Source organism: Pempheris klunzingeri, chromosome 18 (genome assembly GCF_042242105.1).
Source record: "Pempheris klunzingeri isolate RE-2024b chromosome 18, fPemKlu1.hap1, whole genome shotgun sequence".
Taxonomy (NCBI): domain Eukaryota; kingdom Metazoa; phylum Chordata; class Actinopteri; order Acropomatiformes; family Pempheridae; genus Pempheris; species Pempheris klunzingeri.
Window position 1 is genome coordinate 3,832,944 of NC_092029.1, and position 20,313 is coordinate 3,853,256.

The following is a 20,313-nucleotide window of genomic DNA, read 5'->3' on the forward strand; positions in this document are numbered from 1 at the left end:
TTGGCGTACAACAGTAAAGTGTCCTGTATGTGATGAATGCAACAGAAAATCTAAGGAAAAACAAGCCAAAGCTTAGAAATCTGAAATGGAAAAAGAAAAAAGTCACTTTAAGCAGGTCTGAAGCATTGACTGAGCAACGGAGGATCCTTCGGCCCCCACAGCAGTGAATCAAAGTCCTGCTCCACATTTAGTACATCCTTCTTCACCTCCTCTTCTCTCCTCATCTTCTTGCCTGGTGCAGCCAACTGACTAGTCAGCTTGTGAAGCTCCTGTAAGATTATCTTAACGTCCAGTTGATGCTGCGAGGCCCTCAGAGTGGCCGCATTAAATGGGAATGTCCGAATGAAGTCTCCAACTCTGAGAGGAGGAACGTTCTGTCCGTTCAGTGCTGTGTTTCCCTCCAAGGGAATCTGTACCGGTCTGTGACTCCCACTGTGAAACAATCACAATACTTGTTATACAAACGGTTGGAGCTTTCGTAAGCAGCGCCAACTTCTTCCTGATGTAAATGTAGTTGTAACTTGGCTTCATTCAAATCCATAACACTCACCAAAGCTCTCTTATAGTTATTTTTTCAACTTTCTAGTTCTAACCTCTGCTGTCTAAAAGCTTCTACAACATCTTATGGGAAATGGTGATCCACTGAACACATGAATATTGAATAAACATCCTTATCAAGACATGATTCAAGCCGCAACAGATACTAAGGTCCAAGAATTCGCCAAAACCACTTTTCAGCGATCCAAAAATGTCAGTAGGTTTTGATTTAGATTTGTCTTGTAACTAAACACCTCCCACGTATTCCAGTTCGTTAGGAAATACTTCACATTGCTGGATCTGAAGACACTTCACTGTGACTTTAAACCAACCCACCACAACAGTATGTACTTGGCAAAAATTTCACCCACATTACAAATTGTCTGCATTGTGTTTTTGTTGCAACCCAAAAGAAAAACCAGGGCAGTGCTGCACTGTTCATACCTGTGAATGTGTGGGAGCCTCCAGGACTCTGCAGAACGTCCGAATCCCAGCCCCCACTGTGGGATATCATGTATCGAGGAGGAAACGTCTGTCTCTCCTGAAAGCTCCATCTCAGCTTCTGTTTCAGTGTCGTCATGGTTTGTAACCTCAGACACATGAAGACTCCTGTTGTCCATCACCCACGGTGCAAGAGCTGGAATTGTCTGTCTGTTTACATCTGACACGTTTGTCCTTGAATGTGGGCCGAGTATCAGGTTCAGGGTCTTGTTGGTGTGGGTTTTTGTAGCTGTGGTGTTGATTATTCTGCCCCTGGCTGCATAGATCTTGTTTAAGTTGACAGGGGGAAGGTGTCTTTGGTAGTCAGTGGCTAAAGCACGTTGCCTGGACTCTTTGTGGTTCATCTTTTCAGGCTGCCGAGGAGTTCTGAGCAGAGGGAGCATTCGAGTTTGTGAGGACTGCCTACCAATCCTTCGCTTCTGATATTTGCTTTCGTTAACCTTCGATAGCCCAGGTATTGAAACACGTGAGCGGTGATTAGCATGGAAACAAGGCTGCCTGCACACTTGTCTCTGATAAGCTCTTTCTCTCAAGCTGTCGCTCAGTGTGTAGTTCATCAAATCAATCAGATCGTTGATTAGCCTTTTCTTCACTGTAATATCTGCTTGGCAGTCCAGAGTCAATGCGGGGCTGTAGTTGACCTCCAGCAACCAAGGTTTAAAGTTGACGTCGACGAGGATGTCAAAGCCAAACAGCTCCACGCAGTTTGGACAGGAGGGGACAGAGGGAGCGATGGTGAGGAGGGTCAGCGTGACGATGTTGTTGATCCTCTGCCACAAAAGAAGCTCGGTGATGTCTTGGCTGTGGAGAAAATGTCTGAACTTGCTCATGGTCCACTTGCATCCCTGGCCCACTCTCTCTTTTTCGGTTTTATAGAAGGGACCGAACTTATTGATGCTGGTGTTGGTGAGATGAGCGTACAGGTTGTGGAGAGATGACAGGTTGTACTTCTCAGTGGAGAAACGCACCAGGCCTTCTTGATGAATGTAAACCGTCAGGGGATGAAAGCTCCTCACGCACACATAGATCCTCAGGTCAAACTTGTAGCCGGAGATCAGCAGGGGCTTACTGATGTACCTCTGTACGATAACGGAGCAGTCGTAGACCAGATCCTTAATGTTCTCAAAGATGAAGATCCCTCTGCCTCTGGAGAGATCCACAGGCTTACAGATCCAATAGACCGCCGGTCCTCTGGCCAGGTGCAGTCTGTTATATTCAGCCAGGAAGCGGGTGTAGTCGTTGGGGAGGATGAAGGCGGTGGGACTGAAGTCATAGAGAGATGAACCAGATGTGGCTCTCATCCTCCTCAGGTTACGAGCCAAGCAGTCCTTTCAAACAAGTGCAAATCATTCTGTTAGAGTGAAAACTAGACACTCGTAATGGTCAAGTTCTGTTTGGAAGTCTTTTCTTTGGTTTGATATTCTTACCCCACAAGGCCCCTTTACAGCTGGTATCAACATGTCATCTGTATCTGGACACATTATCTGGATTAAAATGCTCTTGTTATCTCAAGTGTGCACATGCAATGATAAGATCTCACTATGCAAATTGGTAAGGCAATGCTGGTGGACCTCACATTTACATGCCTGAAGGTTTGACAGTTTTTTAATCATCTGGCTAACATACCCAGTACACAGATCAGATAATACCAAATGTAAATGAGGTATAAATGAATGGACTCACAACTCTTTTTCTGGAGACATGTACAGAGAAGCTTTGCACTTTTCAAGTTGAAGATAAATTATGATACACTTTAAATGCTGGTATAAAGGGAAAGATTCAGAAATGAAAGAAGGGCTTCATGTAGCACCAAAAGTCACCTCTTGACCTTCTGTATACATTTATTTCAATGATCTTGTAATAAGAAAAAAGTACATTTTTGTCTACGTCTAGCTCATGTGGGGATTCTTGAATCCTTAATTTTAAATTCTTGAATCGTTGGGCCTCTTATTTGAAGAGCCTGGTCTGTGTGCTGTGTTTTAAACTAAGTTATAAATCCTTTGTGAAAGTCTCAACAGACACGGTGACAGAAACAGTAAGTTCATTTTAAGCTGTCAGACCGTCACCTTGCGTGTGATGCCAACCGTCTTGGGGTGGTGGTTTAGGCGCTGCCATGGCAACAGGTTGTGATACTCGGAGTTGCAAAATGCGGAGCCCCGCCAGTAAAGGTTCCAGTCTTCCTCCGCCTGATGCTCTTCGTCATATTCCTCCCATCCTCGCTCCAGAAGCACCTCCCTCACCAGCTCTGGACCTCTGTCGTGCAGTCTGAACACCAGGGATGCAGCCATGCAGCATCGTAACCTGCAGATACATCAGATGCATCACATCTAGAAACGTGGAGAAACTCAGAGCTGGTTTTTGAATCACCTTATTCACAGTAGATGATGCTGATTGTTGGACAGGATCCACATGACAGGGGAGGTGGAGAATGAAATATTCACCGTGTTCCTCTGTAGTTTAACTCATCCTTTCAAATGGTTTTTTAAGTACTGGGAAATAACAGCCCATGGTCTGTCACAGGCATGAGGATGTGAATCCAGTCTGAATGGGGCTTCAGGCAGAAATGTTGATTCCCGTCTCACAGCAACTTGTTTGTGTGCAAGCTAAAGCATTTAGCTGGTAAATCTGAGAGGCCCAAACAAACCTGACACTCTGTCTGCCCGTCCGTACAGACAGAGGGATCAGACTCGAGCCTCCGTGTGCCAGCTTACTGACACTGAGAACTTTGTCACTACCTTATCTGAAAACGTTTACAAGGAAAAAAACATGTGCTCCATTTTACACTGTTTAAGATTAATGAATGCACTGACAAAATAATAACAGCCACTTCTGAACAAGACAAGAAACACTGATGCTGATCATTAACGAGATAAATACAAATATCTCAAGAAGTTTGCAATAAAATGTCCAAATGCAAGAAATAACGTATAATGAAAATCTTGAGTACAATGTGAGTACAATAAAATGATTAGTCTGTTACATGTTTCAGAGGATATTTGATGTAATTATGGGGAAAACACTACAACACAAACACTAGAACTTATTTCTCAAATTATGTTCATAGTAACAAACTTACAGTGTTGGATGACACGATTCATCTTACCTTTGGCTGCTCAGTGCACATTAACTAACAGTCTTTCTTTCTGCCTGCCAGGTAAATGAATGGTGGATGGTTGAGTCATTCCCGTCGGCTCTTGTGTAGCGAACAGTGGACTGTGTTTCTTCACCGTAGCTCCTCCTACAGACCAAACCACCCTCTCCTCTCACAGCAACAGGCTCAAGCTGTCACACAGGTTTTTGTACAGGAGGCACATGTCGAACAGAACAGTGGATGTTAGATCTGTTTGTTTTTTTTGTTGCATTCCTGTTATCCTGGAGGTAATTAACCATTAGAGCAATTTAATACACTAAAAGGAAATCTTATACAATGCTGCCATCACAGCAAAAGTATATATGTAGGATTGTTATAGTGATGCTACCAAAAGCACAGCAGCTCTCCCACAAATTGTCCCTTTATGAAAAGATACGCTGAATGCTGTCACATTCATAGGATGTTCTTCTACCAGCCAGGTGTGTTTAGCTTGTCCCCATGAAGTACAAGATGAGTCAAATATCTTGGATACTCAAGCATTTTGAGACACGTTTAGATCAGAACTTGGAAAATATTTTTTATTTCATGGTGTCTTTAAGGTGAAAGTGACGACCTGGCATAGTTTCTCAGTCTGGTCCAGACCTGCCACATAGTTGAAGGATCACACTTCAGTGCTACAGAGCTTTCAGATGGCAGGTATGCTTAAAAAAATGAAAAAGAGTTTTTTTTGTAATATAAATTTATTAAATCAAATGGCAGATGCAGGTAATACAGAGCCTGCTCACTTCCCTCTCATCCGCTCATCTGAAAGAAGAAACATGAGTTATTAGAGTGCTGTCTGCTTGACACCACACAGCAGTAATGTATATTCAGAGATTTGAATATGCTAGAATAGCAGCAGTAGTGTGAAGAGGAGGCCGTTACCACAGTGGTACAGTCGGTTCAGCTTCTGTATGTCCAGGTAGCTGAGATGTGTCCTCTGACCCATGTGATCTCCACCCTGCTTGGCCAACATGGTCGGACCTCCATTTTGACTGAAAAAATACCTGCAACAGTAGAAGAGATTTGCTAAACAGAGCAGCAAACTGAGTCTGTCCACCTTAGCACTGTAATCTGTTGTTCTGCAGACCTGAGGACTTACGTTCCATAGTGCATTATGGAGTCAATGTCATACGGCAGGTTCAGTGTGTTCCCATTTTTTATCTTGAAGTTCTTTTTTCTCCCTTTAAAAAAAATCAGAAATAACTCATGAGGTCTTCTGAGGCCGTGCAGACAAGCTGAAAACACAGTAGTTGTGTTTTCCTACTAACTGTACTGCTCAGGTGTCAGGACGGACTTCACTGACCTTTTCTGCCCCCAAGTGCCAAAACAGATTAGTGCAGTTTTAAGTTTGCAGACCAAACAACTGGAGTGCAGTGTTTTTTAAATGAAGTGTTCACCTGGTATGATACTCTCCCACTGCACGGTGATGAACTGATCCCGGTCAGTGCGGGTGTGTTCGTGGTGCAGTCCCAGAGCATGAATGATCTCATGGCAAATGTTCCCCACACTGCATGAGCGGGAGTAGTACACCGGCTGGTCTCCCCCTTGACAACCAACAAAGGATGCACAGCTAGAGACAAAAAAAAACAACTCACTCAGCATGGCTAGACACCACAGGAGATGAGGGGAAATATGGGCTTTGTAATTTGGGCCCTTTATTCTCACCCTTTGCCATTGATGAACTTGAGGTAGCTAAACTCTGTGGTTCGTGGTTTGAAGCGAATGCACGTGACGTCTGAAATCATCCTGAAGGCGGTGAGGATGTCTCCCTCTCGATCAGCTGAAAACACAAACTGTTCAGTCACCTCCACCCTCGTGGTCTCGCTGTACATCAGGACTAGTTAGAGCCAAAACCACCACCCACCCAGTTCATTACTAATGAAGTACGGCACAACGGCGTCCTGCCACAGCATCTGCACAGCGTTCCTGTCCTCCTGGAAGTCCAAACATTTAAGTCATCACCATCACAGCTCCATACAAACACTCTGCAGCTGTTTCAGCACCATCTGCTTCCTGCCAGATTTTAGGTTAAAATCTAAAATCATTCAGTATATATTCAAAAAGGGTTAGGGTCCATCTTACCATCACCAAAATGTCTCCCTCTTGGACAGCCTTCTCATCTTCATCAAGCTCTGACAGTCAGATTATGAGATAAAACAGTCACTTTAAGTCCTGTTTACAATAAATAGACATCTTTTTGCATATTTAACACAGAGTTTTAAGTTTACCTTCCAAGGTTTCTGCACTGGCTTGCTGTGGCAGCTCAAGCTCACCTATAAAAAGCTGAGAGTTTAAATCATGTTATAAAAGACTAAATAAAAAAAATAAAAAAAACCAGTGAGCTCCAACCTGGGGAGGGACTGGTCGCATTCTTGGTGTCATTTAAGGGAACTCCAACAACTGAAAGAGAGAATTTTATGAAACAGGATCACTTTTTTTAAAGGAATTTCATAAATTATTTTGAAGCAAATGTAAAAAGCACAACTAAAATCCAGAGAGCACCAACCTGTGGTGTGACTGGTGGCATTGTGGGTGTCATTTAATGGGACACCAACAACTGAAAGAGAGAAATTCAGTGACTTTTAGGTCGTAGGAGGGTCATTTTATATTTTCATGTGCATCGTGTATAGAATATAGAAGACAACGTACCTTTTAAAGCTTCTGTGGTGGCTGGCTGTGGCCCGTCGAGCACAGATGTGACATTATCTATGAAAATCAGGGAATTTCTCAATAACATTCTTCATATTGAAGCAAATGTAAAAAAAAAGTAGAACAAAAATCCAACGAGCACCGACCTGCGGGATGACTGGTATCATTCTGGGTTGGATTGATGGGAACACCTCCGACTACATAAGAAGACAGAGTTAAATAATCATCATTATTTAGCAGAACGTTTGTAGTTTGAATGCGTCAGTCTGTACCTGACACGCAGAAGAAGACCAGGAGCCACATGGTACAACAAAACGATTCTAAAAAACAGGAGAGAACATGTGAGCACAAAGCTTCTGCTTCTTTGTGACAGAGATCTGACGACCCAGTTAACCGTCCGGCTCCTCAGCAGGTGTCCTCACTTCACACTAATTATAACCTTTGGGCTTCACTCTGAGCTGCAGAGGCACCACACCAGTTCACCTGTTCACACAATGCTGACCCAGGTTATAATATCACCAGAAAAGTCTGTTCGTCTCTGATGATACTTCAGGTGCAGGTTTGAATGATGGTTCAGTCTTAAAACACTACTCAGGTGCTCATATAAACATTGAAACATGCTTTTGCTTGCTGTAATCGTTCCTGCTGTGAGGTTTCAGTGTAACTCACAGGGGACAGAAGCTGATATGAGATTTCAGCGGCCTGTGTTAGACAAATAAAGAGGCCCCTGTTTTTTCTTCACACATCTGTGTTTCCAAATGACTGGTTCAGTAAATCACCTCAGCCAAGACCTGCCTGCAGCGGCTGTGATGGAATCAACTCAAATCATCAACTCAGATCCACTAAAAGTGTTTGTTTCAGCCACAGACCGGCTCAGATTGTTATTCTAAGTGTCCGATAACGTTATAGAAAGGATCCCTACAGAGACAGACCTGTGAGATCCTTTTAACAGTTGTTATATCACTCTCTTCAAACACACCAGACTCCTTTGACCTCACAGGAGTTTCTGGTCAGCCGCTGCTTTTATCGGTTTAATCAGGCGATCTATTGGACCCCTTTCAAACTTAATTGTCATTTTGAACCCAAAATATATATGAAAAAAAAAGACCAGGTCTAAAAATACCTGACTTATCCTTTAAAATCGGTGTAGGACTAAATTCTGTGTGTGTCAGCTGAATAAAATAAAATAAAAACACTGTCAGGGGAAACACAAAGAGGGCATTTTATTCTAAAAAGACTGAGTTTGGAGGATATCCACTTGTTTTGGCTAACCCAGCCACATTAGCTTTGTTTTGAATACATTTTTACATTTATACAAGTATTGTTTTATCTGGTGGCTCATTGCAGGTCTCTGATGTTGATGATGTGCACTGTCCCTCAGTTTGGACTGGGAGCTCTCCTCTGTAATACCCCCTGGACTCTCCTCTATCTGACAGCCTTTGAGGAGCCTTTCGGAGTATAAAGACGTTCCTGGAACAGCAAACATGTCAAGTTTCCTGAGTAAATAAAGTTTAAGAGCATTTCCAGAAACTGAGGATATGACTGGAGGAAAATACCTTAAATCTAACACTGTTTAGAAAAGCTGGATCCAAGTGGATGAGCACAGTCCTGTGGTGCTCCATAGCAGCCACTAGGGGGCGCAATACAACCCCTCAACACCTGGGGGCTCTCCATCAAACGTTGTGGGCTTTTTTTAAAAATATATTTGCATTTCCTGCCCAGAGGTACATCTGCAGCTCTCTCTCAGACTGAGGACTCCCTGTCAACAAACTCTTCTAACAAATGATAGTGTTAGAGATGCCCCAGATTGTGGTCACATGATCTGATGGGTTAGTGGGGCAGGTACCTGAAAGAATGCTACGTTCAGGTACCACAAATTGTACAGTAGCGGATATGACACCACAAGGAGGTTGGTGAATGACACTGCTCTTGTCCTCAGGGATGCTGCGTTTAGGTGCCACTTTTAAAGTAGACATTCAGTATCTTCTGTTAGAAACTGATATTTATTTGATCTTTAAGGTGATTTACCAGTTACTACTTATTATTCCTACTTGTGAAGAGTGATGAACCCCTGATGACAGATATTTACTGAATTTACTAGCTTGGATTGGCATCATTATTATGTTATAAACCAGTAAACCAGTTCATCAGGAGGAGCCAGGGATCATTGATGGCCCACGCCACCCTCTGCAGTACACCAGTGCCACCCCCACTCCGGTGAGTTGGACGTCCATACATTTTGGGAACCTCCAAGAGATAGATTTTATAAGGAAATGTCAAAATTGAAGCAGCAGAATCCAGCAACATCCTGACTATTAGTCTCTATTATGATCAATCAATCCCCCTAAACATTATAAGATACATTTCCCTGATGTAACTCAGTAGTTTTACTGGTGGGGTGTTTTACAGGCTGGGCAGAAAAGATGCTCTGTAGTCTGATGGTCTGACAGTGGATACTTTTTTGTCTTTTGCAGAACGACAGCAGGGTGAAGTGGCCTCTGGCTGGGGTCCTTTGATATCTTTTGGGCTCCGCACAGGCTCCTCACCTCACTGATATCACTGATGATCCGCAGATAAGCATTAATGACGCTCTTGCTCTTTTTAATCACCTGCAGTGGAGCCCTCCTGTCCTGTGCCGTGCACATCCCATGACAATTTGCGATGTTTCCAGTTAGGATGCTTTCTGCTTTGCATTCATTTGCATTGCAAAACTTTGCATTTGTTTGTTTTCTTTAGTTTCCTTTAAAAAATTCTTAACCAGGGTGGAGATCTGCGATGACCGGGACAGGTTTTCCGCGCTCCTGACTCTCAGGAACCTAAATGGCTCCAATAAATTAGGCAGGGATGTGCTTCCTCAACTCCTTTTTTCCTTAAATCACTGAAAGCGCCTTTTTTTTGCAACTATAGAATAGGTGGAGTGTCCCTTTAAAGGATCTCCAGCCTATAACATACTATGCATTGTATGATATGCTATAAAACACAACAAGCTTTCAAACGAGTTTCACTTCTAGACATTTCAGTATGAAAACAAGACTTTTTTTTGAACTATCACATTTGTCCCACGGACCGTGAAGGCATCCTCAGTCATCATCATGGGAGTCATGTGATGTCCTGTCATGTGGTGCAGTCACTTCCTACTGATTTGCTACGGAGCGGACAGACTCTGCTGTATCATGTCGTCTTAGTTGGGCTCCACAGACAAACATCCACCACATTAAAACATGATATTTCGGCGTGAATCCGGCCGCCGTCCGCCCCTGGAGCTGGTGCTGTGGTTAGCGGCGTGTCTGGGCTGTTTGTCGGTCCGGTCCGGAGCGGAGGAGGACGGCAGCAGCAGCAGCCTGTGGTACCGGGACCTCTGCAGGTAACAAACACACCTCCAGCTCAAACACTGCGGCTACAAACAACAACAAATAACCATAAAGGTTGTTGCATTTCACCCTCGTTGTTTCCAGACTCTGTCACGTCAAATTTAATTCAGAAATATGTCCGTTTATTAGATTTATTGGCTCAAAAGGAGCCTCATGTTACATGAAATCTGCCAGATGCAGCTCTTGAATAACCACTCAGCTCTTTGTTTCTTTTTTTAATATCAACTTTTACATTTCACTTCACCCCTCCAACCGACCCGCGTGCCCCCTAAACTGTGTAAGCTAGCTAACATAACGCCGAAAGTAGTTTTTAAAAAATGTGCTCGTCCATAAGTTTGAATCAGATAACGCCTGTTAACGTGTCTGCTGAATTACACAAGCTGATAAAAGTCACTCTGGAGCCAAAGGTTTCAGCGGATATGTGTGTTTTTTTTTTTTTAAGCTAAAGTTTAGCTTAGCTTGTTGCTAACGTTACACAGGAACTGCCATAAGAGAGCTAAAGCTAAATGTTAGCAGCGTGTCTCTGAAATGAAAAATGAAAAATGATTTCCTGGCATCGCTGTGTAGTTCATGGTTAAAGTAGAGACCAGAAAGCTGAACGACCTGTTGTCTAAATGTCCTCCTTTACTGCAGCTGCTGTTCAAATATTGACACAGCAACAAGGTGGAGGTGATAACCAGGTAACTGTACCTGTACAAGCAGGTTTATCTGTGAGTTTTCTAATAAATAACACAAGTAGCTCATAAGAAGCTGCAGCTGTGATATAGGAATAATAATAATAATACTAATAACTCAGCACTGGTATGAGTCTCAAGGGGATTTAGGCTCTAGTTGCACCATTTACCTCTTAATTTATGTGACTGTTTTATATGCAGGACAATAAAATATGAATGCGATGCTCTAAAAAGGGTTCATGTATGTAAGAAATGATTAATAAGTGACAAAAGATATAAACAACTTGCAAATATTTATTCAAACAAGCTTACAGTTACTTACTAACACCATAAAAAGCTTAATATGCTCAGTTTATTACTACATGAGATAAAGAAAAGCAATAAAACCACAAAATACAATTTTGGTTCATTTAACAACAAACAACACAATGTATTGCCCTGTGACAGTGAATATTGTGGAACAGACACTAAATTCAACTACAGTCCAATCGACTGATCGCAATCTAAGTCATTCTCAAGCAAACATTGAGATTGAATTGCAGCTTTTTTCTGTTTTAGAATGATGTAAATTGAATATTATTCAGGTTTACTCAGACACAACCAGCAATTTGAAAGAATGAATGTCAGGAAATCAATATTTTTTGTAGATATTTTAAGAATAAACAATTTAATCTATTGATTAAACATGTAGCAGCCTCTCTCACCACTGTCAGTATGGTAGACAGCTCTTTAAATCAATAACTCAACAATCAATAAAACCATTACTGTAGGTCTGCAGCAGGTCTCATATTAGCCAAATGAGTGCATTGGATGTTTTTCCTTATTTCTACTGTGTCTTCCTCTTAAGATCATTCCTTAACTTCCTTGTGTTGCAGCTATAAATGGGAGGCTATAGACCAGGATAATAAAGTGAGCTACACGCTGAAGCTCTGTGAGTCCTCACTAGTAACCAGCTGTGGCCCCGGCACCGCCGTCTGCGCTCAGGACCTCACCGCCAAGACACACCAGTCTGTGGGTGAGTACGCTCCATCGCTGTCCAAGGTTTTGCAGCTGCATTCTAGACGTCTCCTCTCAGCCAGGCGTCGTGGCGTCACGGCGGTCTGCTGGAGCGATAATGGCCAAACATAAAAAGGAAGCTGGAAGTTTCCTCTTCAACATGAACAGATTATTGTGTGTATGTTTGAATGCAGCTTTTACGATTATAGTGTCGCAGTGCAGCTACTGTGATTTCAAGGGTGTCAGTGAACGTGTCGCCAGCTTAGACACAGGGAAGCCTGTCAGTCAGTGCAGCTGCAGATGACAGTGACTTACCTGTGAGCATACCTGTGATTGGACAAGAGAAGGTGTGTCTGTTTCCTGCTACTTCAGGAGTCTTTGTGTGGGAGGTTAAACAAGCACAGTTAGCTGTCTTGGAGCCAAGGTGCTTTTTTTTTTTTTTTCCGAGCCTTTGCTAACTGGTGTCTGGCACGCTTTCCCCAAGATTTCCAGAACAAAAATCTGCCATCTTTACTCTGGTTTGAACATAATTTCAGTTGCCTCTTGTTGCTCCAGAGGGTGCCAGCATGTGTGAAGCTGCAGATTTCAGCTTAAATATGAATTTGCAAGAGTTATCACCATGTCACCTCTGCCCCCCTCCAGGAGACAAACTCAGTGCAATAGAAGGAAATACAGTAAAAACCCAGTGCAGCCAAGTGTTGCTGTAAAGGATGAATGGTTTTACTCTGCAGAGGAGCTGTGAGTTTAGAGGAGGTGCAGGCCGACATGTTGCTTTGGACCTTGTTTGTGTTTTTGAATGTGAACTGACATCCTGTTGGCTCTCCTGACTGCATTGTGTTCCCATGATGCCTTGTGACAATCACACAGCAGAACGCTTCATGTCTCTTTAGGGAGCTAACGAGCTATGAAATTTTGCAGCTAACGATTTTTTTCATTGTCGATTAACCGCAGATTGTTTTCCCAATTAATCGATTATCCACCTTGCTTATAAAATGTCTAAATCAGTTTCCCAGAAGTCGAGGTGACATCTCCAAATGTCTTTTTGTTCGATCAACAGTCCAAAAAGTGCAAGATATTCAATTTACAATGAGATTAAACCAAGAAAAGCAGCAAAGCATTTAAGGAGAAGGAATCAGAACTTTTTCGGGTCATCTGCTTGAAGAGTAAAACAAACGATGAGTCGATTTTTCAAAATACTTTCAAAATAGTAATTGGCTAATTGTTTCAGCTCACAGCAGGAACAGATTTGCATTCTTGGAGCTGTAGTGTTGATGTATCTGTGGTGCCTTTGTTTTTTGGACACAGTGTGGTCACCACACACACTCGTGAGATCAGTTCTGAACGATATGGCACGCCAGTGGTCGTGGATGTTTTCGCTCTAGCTTGACCACTTTCAGCATTTGTTCCCGACTGCTGGGGAGAAAAATGTGTGCCGTATCAAAAGAATTGATCCGGTGACTAAGGTGGGTAAAGTGTGGATCGGTCTGTCAGAGCTTTATCGGCACATTAGCAGATCTCATCTCTGTGCTGATGAGGCCGAAATGGCTGCTGCTGCTGCTGCTGCTGCTGCTGCTGCTGCTGCTTCAGTGTGTCAGCAAGATCCACATCTCTGCCCTGAACAAGTAGCCCCGACCCTGCAAGCTGCAAGTCCAGGAGGAGCTGCACAAAACAGTTAGAATCTCTGTTTAGTTAATTAGATTAACACATTTTGCTCGATCAGCAGCTTAGTTTTATTGAATACATAGAATTAAGTCAACTAAAGCTAGCAGGCACTGTTAGCCACCACACAGACATGTATGAAATGCTGACATAGCGAGTGTACAGATTATGAAGTGAAAGCAGAGCAGCTAAAAAATGACATTGTCAAACTGTGTTAAACCAGCGAGCCTGCAAAATTAATCTTCTGCCTTTAGCCACAAGCGTCTCAGACTTTCATGGCTGTTTATTTTAGTACTGAGACACAGATTATAAACTTTTTGGGTGAGAGGTTTCTCATCCTGTGTCCAGACATGTTTCTCAGTTTCAGATTCACTGTACTTCTGATTTTTATCAACTAGCAAACATGTATCTTCTTCACAGACCAGGAAATACTAACCAAACTCCCCGATACCACCCATCTCTGAGGAGCAGATGTGCATATACATGTGCATATTTCAAGTAATAACTTCATTAAAAAGCATCCTAAGGCAAACCACACTGTCCTGTTCATTTGAGTTTAATTTGGGATTGTGTTAACATCATTTGTCACTTCTGCAGTTTGGCCTGCTGCCTCCCTTTCAGACCTGACCTTCAGTGCTCAGACAGCACTGATCTCTTTTTAATCACGGCGACGTAAATTGATTAGCTGACTTCAAGGCAGGAGCTGTCATGCCCTCAGTTTGGGGGCAGGAAAACAATCTTGGGCCTCAATCGCTGTAAACCAATTAAGCTGTAATAATGTTGGGAGCATTTGTAGAGCTGAATCAATTAATCAATTACTCCATAGACAGAAAATTAATCGGCATCGAATTTGAAAAGTGATTTCAGTTTTATGAAACATTTGAACACATCAACTTGGACACAAAACTTGAGATACGATGATTAATTAGAAATCTATATATAATCGTTAGTTTCAGCTGTTATTAGCCAAAACATTCTGGAAGCTGAGAGTCATTTTACTACAAGAACGACATCAAGAACACAAACTTCATGTTTCCATTCAGTCACACGAGTTGCAAATCAGAGCTGCTTTGGTCATTTTGACGGTGGATGAATCGTTTCTGTCGTTTTTCAAGCAAAAGTCGACGAACATTTCCGGTTTCTAGTTTGTCAAATGTCAGACTTGGTGATGAGCTGAGTGTCTTTGGGTTTCAGACTGTTGGTTAATCAAAACAAGCATTTTAAAGAAATCACCCTGGGGTCTGGGAAATATTTCTGCCATTTTGCACATGGAATCTTTCTTGTCTTAATTTCTTGACTTCAGGGTTAACTGATCTGATTTCTGGATGAGTGTCACTCGTGTTTCAGCTCTTCTCCGATAGACAATCCCTCCGTGGAGCTTGCTTTGTTTATTGTTCCTGCAGCAATTCATTCAACTTTAGTTCTGCTCTACATTTTTCTTGCCCCTGAGCAACGTGACCCCTGTGGGGGGAGTGCACCACAGTTTAGAAGAACCACTGATCAGAGCCCAGGGGGCCGATGTGTCATTCACTAACAGACGCATGTTTATAAGAAAGGACTGTTTGAAGAATGAATCTACGTATGAATAGAAAACCACATGTGGTCTCAAGTCTGAATCAGCTCTTTGCCAGTGAGCTGAATCAGCACTTTTGGTGTGTTAATGGTGTTCATGCTGTTATCACATGGGACCATAATATGCTAAATGTCACATGTCCTTATCTACTGTTAATATTAAAGATATTAAAGTTATTAAAGACACCGGCTTCCTGCGGCTATTTTTTGATGCCGTTTTTCAGGATCAGTTGCGTCACTGTCTTTGATTTTGTCCGTGACCTTTCTGACGGAGACGGGCTGCCAGACGGAGTTATTTCAGAGCCCCGTAACAACAACTTCTCCTGCAGTCTGAGGTCGTGACCTTCCCCTTGTGACAAATTGGTGTTTGGTCGCTCTCAGCCGGAGAAGTGAGGTCAGGCTCAGATTTCAGAGGGTGACGAAGAGCCGCGTTGCTCGCTAAAGACTCTGGACCGAAGACTGCAGACTCACGTTGTTGTCGACAGTGTGTGTTTCCAGCTTGTGTTATCAAGACGTCTGAGGAGAGTTCAGTCACTTTTCAAGAGGAAGATCACATGTGGAAACTGAAAGTCGATAAACAAGAAATAAAGTGTTCAGATGAGCTGGAGTTCAGTCACACATGCTGACTAATCACGTGACCCACGAACACATCATCCAGCAGAAACACTCACACACACACACACATGAACACAAGTCTGACATTGTACTGTCTCTCTCTCTCTGCCTGTCTCTCTCTCTCCCTCCCCCCCCCTCTCTCTCTCTCTGTTCAGGTTGTTCAGGCTTTTATTCATGCTCTCTGTTCGGCTGTGCACACGATCCATCCTCATACTTTGACATTCGTGTCTCTTGTGCTTCCTCAAATCAAAGTCTTAGGACTCACCACCTCACCTCACTGAGGAATTTGAATTAGTGCCTGTCAAAGTTTCAGTCAGCCTGGATTCATGTCGTTTAAAATCATCACATTAGTATTAATTAAATTAGTGATACAACTAAGACTGCAACTGCGTTTTATATGTTAATCATTTTTCTATTAAAATAAAGAAAAGTGCCAAAGTAAAGGCATCAAATTGCTTAATTTGTGACCAAAAGAGAGGATCCAAAAAAAATAATCAATGTATTATTACACAACACAAAGGGCAGCACTAAATCTAATTTTGAAAGCTGAAACAAGGAAATGTTTGCTATTTTTAGCTGTGACCAGCAGCCCTGGAGTTTGCTCTGCCGTCACCCTTTGGAGTGCAGTCTGTTGTTGTCCTTTGTTGTCTTCGGCCAAACATACAGTCCAGACAGAATTTTACATCACAATAATAATAATAATAATAAAACTACTTCTTACATTTGTGCAAAGGGAACAGTGTTGTGGAAGACAATAAAAGATCACTTGACAGGGTTATGCATTTATTGCACAGCGTAACAAATCAGCAAATAAATGTTCCCACAATGTTTCCCACAGTTTTAACTAAGATTAAGTCCACATGGGCTCCTGGTATTTGCTATGAAGGTGTTTTGGGAGGGTGTTTGGGAGGCTTTGTGTGTGTGAATGCATGCACACGTACATGCATTAGTTTATGTGATCTTTTTTGCAAGTTCATTTTTTTTTTTTTTTTCTTATTAATTGACTTTAATGATTAACGAGCTCTTAAATAGTTGGTGATCAACTAATGGACTAATCAACTTATCATTTTTACTTCAGCTGTAATACCAACACAATAATATGGTGTTTGCAATAATAATAAAACATAAAATTGCATAATGAATCAATATATTTTTACTTTTGATACTTAATTCACTAAAACCTACATTTTAAATGTATGTTAAGTGATTACAGGATCACATTTGCCGTATATTTATTTATTTTTATTTACAATGATGTAAAATATATATATAAAAAATATATATATATAACTAAAACCAGAATATATTTGGCACTTTGGCTTGAAGAGTAAGCAGTTATCAGTTGCAGATTGTCTGTCTAAGTAACCAAGTAACTGTTTTACCTTTTATCAGAGAGATTTCAGTGAAACTAATGATTTTACTTTTAATCTTTATGCTCGGTGTAACCATCACAATACTGGAAAAATGACTGTTTAGACGATGCAACAGGTTGGTACACGAGCAGTGTTTTATCAGAACTGATGATAGCGAAGCTCCCGCCTACAGTTGTTCTGTGGAAACGGTGTTAGTAGGTCGCAGCGTTGTTCAGATACATTCCTTCATGGTGTGTATGTGATAGCGGCGCTGCCATATCAGAGGGGGCAGAGGGCAAACGCTTCAACAAGCTCATGCAAGTTCCTCTTGCACTGACTTTGCAGAGGGAGTCAAAGGAAAGCTGTTATGAGATGGGAACAAAGCAAAAAGAGGAGGAGTCAGATGCGGTTACACCAGTGCACTTAGTTACAAAGGGAGTTGTTTCTGTTCTGGCAAAATGTCTGCTGGACTGTTTATCTTGTTCTTTTCTGATTGTGGAACCTCCAGGAAGAGGGAAATTGATTCTTCACTGACATCTTTAGTGAGACTCGATGCAGTGGATCAAATTTTAGATAACTCAGCTTTAAATTTGGTAACACATTTACAGGCATCAGTTACTGTAACTGTGTTTCATCTGGCCGACCTGCTGCGAGTTTATGTAACTGGCTCTGGCCTTAAACGTTCTTCACAAGCAGAGCATTTCCCACTGCTGTCTGTTTCTCGTTCATGTGATAAACGGAGACTCTGAGCTGACAGCGTGGTCGGGACATTACGGCGCAGAGGTTTATCTTGTGTGTCTGTAGGCGTACAGGGCAGAAGGGCAGAGGAGGTTGGAGGGTTAAGACGTTACTCTGCCAGACTGTCTGCTCCAGTAACATGCAGCCAGGCACCATGACGCCTGTATGAGTTCAAATCCAGCATCGAAAATAAGATGCAGCAGGTTTTTTGTAGCTCTATATGATGTTTGGGTAATTGGTACAAAACATACAGCATTTTCTATAAAATATAGTCCTCTCAGTTTTAGAGGAAACGTCAGTTTTTCCACCGTTTGTGTTGTAATAACTGTGTTTGCATGATGAGTTTTAGTCATTAATGCCAACATATTCTGCACGTCTATTAAACAGGCTCTGTCTTGTGTGTGTGCAGGTGAGCTCTCCCTACAAAGCCTCTCTGGCAGGGTGCTGGATTTCAACAGCACGGAAAAATGTCCAGGAAGCAACAACAACATTCAGACCAGCATCAGCTTCCAGTGTGGGAAAACCATGGTAGGACTCAGACACATAAGAAGCTGTTTTCAAATTCATGATTTGTGTTTTTCCAGGAACTGTGTTTAGGCTGATAAACGAGGGCAGAGTGCGGCAGTGTGACCCACGAGTCCAAGTGTTCCCCCTCCCTCATTACCAACATGGAGGTTTTCTTCTGTTTATCTGTTAATTTCACACAAATGGATGCAAAGCATGTGAAAGAAATGCAATAAAAATAGGCGTGAGAGTGAAGTAGAAACCTGTTATGAGAAACACCACACCCCCAAAACATACAAAAGATAAAGTTTAAACATGCAAAATCAGAAAAACAATTGAAACCTTGACATTCTCCTCCCCAGGCCTGCCTTTGTTTAGTTTTGTATTAGGTGTCAGTAAATGCTCTACTTATTTTCATGCATTTTTTTCAATTCTGTAATTCTTTTTCTTTTCATTGTTATTAAAGGTAATTGTTGACATGTGGCACAGAAAGATCAGCACGATCCAAAACTGACTGGGCTGTGCATATATTCTTAACCAGGAGCCTGGTTAAAGACATGGAGGGCCAAGTAATCAGTAGTTCATCAGCAGACGATCAGCTGTTCTGAGTTGCACTGTAGATGCAGTTTATTGCATGTCATCACTTTGATCATGCTACAAAAGTGCAAAATAATGAACTTTGCTTGATCATAAAGCCCCGACGTGAACATACACTTCCACTGACTGAAACGAGGATTAAATCCCTGCCAGCATTTTTGAACTGTTGTTTGACTCATATTTCAGAGTTGAAATTAGAATATAGATTGAAATTGAATATATCTAAAATTACGTCTGAAATTACATGTAAACTGGACTGTGACAGTCAGCTGCTGTATTTATGCTCATTCTTGTCAATAGTGTGTGTGTCTGCAGTTTCGGGGTGGCTTAGATGTGGGCTGACATTAAAGTTAGTCATTTCCTGTCATGTCACAATGAGCTGCTCTTTGTTGAAGTGGTTTTTATGCAACTTTTCTGGAAGTAATATCGCTGAAGCATGCTGTAACAATCATGAGCCTCAGGAGAACTGTGCCACTGGTGAAGAGTGTTTATTTAACGGTTATAATTTGTTTATGCAGAAATAATGTCATGGATTAGTTACCAAATAAAGAGAGAGTTGTAGTCGATAAAACAAAATGTCACTTTAACAATAAAAAGCTTGTATTTAGATCCTCTGTGTGGAAGATTTCACTAAAATATATCCTCTTTGATAGTGCAGCATAGTTGTCTCTGGTAAGATTAGCTAAAGACCTTTAGGGCTAAATGGTAAATGTTTTAAGTATGTAGATCCATAACTTCGACTTACACAGTGAACTTGTCTCATCAAACTATGTGATTAGCTTCTAATGTTGTTTTTTGACAACAGATGCTCTAACAAACATATTTAACACATTTGCAAAGCTGATTTTGAAACCTGTGCTGCTTTCATCCATGTTTATCTGCATGCAGTCTTCTTCTCCACTGCCGTTGTTGCTGCTTTATAACCATGTTAGCCTTGAGACAGTCAAAACTTAAAAGACGTTCGCCTGTAACAGAAAATGTTGCTGGTTTGACCCTCTGGCTGGTAAAACAAATAGTTAGAATGAAAAACACTCTCCCCTCTCTCAACAAGTGTTCTTGAGACGTCCTTGAGCTTGTGCTGAACATTCAACCACTCCAGCAGCAGCAGGCTGTGGCTGTGTAATTGTGAAGTTATGCATCCATATAAATGAATGAATCATTCCCCTGGCAAATTAAAACGGAAAAGAAATCATCCAAACCATTTTAATACAAACAAAATGAATGATATTTATATTCTGTCGCATCTTCCAGCAAAACACAGCTGCATCGGGTGCTTCTCAGACTATTTTACTAAACAGATATATTATTAAACAGACTATAATTTTAACACTACTGTCTTCAGCAGAGTCAAAATGGTCAAAAACATGAGGCAAGCAGTGGACGACCTGTTTGCACCGTTAATAGCTGTGAATTAA

General features: G+C 41.8%; 3 protein-coding genes across 3 annotated transcripts in view; 1 reads left to right on the forward strand and 2 right to left on the reverse strand.

Annotated features, from left to right (window-relative positions):
* Positions 1-107: 107 nt before the first annotated feature.
* On the reverse strand, positions 108-3,332 carry ttll2 (tubulin tyrosine ligase-like family, member 2). The gene is made up of 3 exons (XM_070849919.1): positions 3,105-3,332; positions 982-2,366; positions 108-432 (listed from the first exon to the last, which is right to left on the reverse strand). The coding sequence occupies exons 1-3, from the start codon at positions 3,324-3,326 to the stop codon at positions 108-110; spliced, it is 1,932 nt and encodes a 643-aa protein (XP_070706020.1). The 5' UTR covers positions 3,327-3,332.
* A 1,578-nt stretch (positions 3,333-4,910) lies between these two features.
* On the reverse strand, positions 4,911-7,123 carry LOC139218296 (hatching enzyme 1.2-like). The gene is made up of 12 exons (XM_070849860.1): positions 7,093-7,123; positions 6,967-7,017; positions 6,821-6,877; positions 6,678-6,728; positions 6,521-6,571; positions 6,254-6,303; positions 6,036-6,105; positions 5,837-5,951; positions 5,569-5,741; positions 5,271-5,352; positions 5,054-5,175; positions 4,911-4,933 (listed from the first exon to the last, which is right to left on the reverse strand). Exons 1-12 carry the CDS (start codon positions 7,121-7,123, stop codon positions 4,911-4,913), a joined length of 876 nt encoding a protein of 291 aa, XP_070705961.1.
* A 2,850-nt stretch (positions 7,124-9,973) lies between these two features.
* The window catches only part of igf2r (insulin-like growth factor 2 receptor), a 40,726-nt gene continuing 30,386 nt past the window's right edge, over positions 9,974-20,313 (forward strand). Inside the window, exons 1-3 of the mRNA XM_070849917.1 lie at positions 9,974-10,184; positions 11,741-11,880; positions 18,207-18,325. Of these exons, the coding sequence (XP_070706018.1) occupies positions 10,042-10,184; positions 11,741-11,880; positions 18,207-18,325 (402 nt within the window). The 5' untranslated portion in view covers positions 9,974-10,041. The remainder of the gene's footprint in view (positions 10,185-11,740; positions 11,881-18,206; positions 18,326-20,313) is intronic.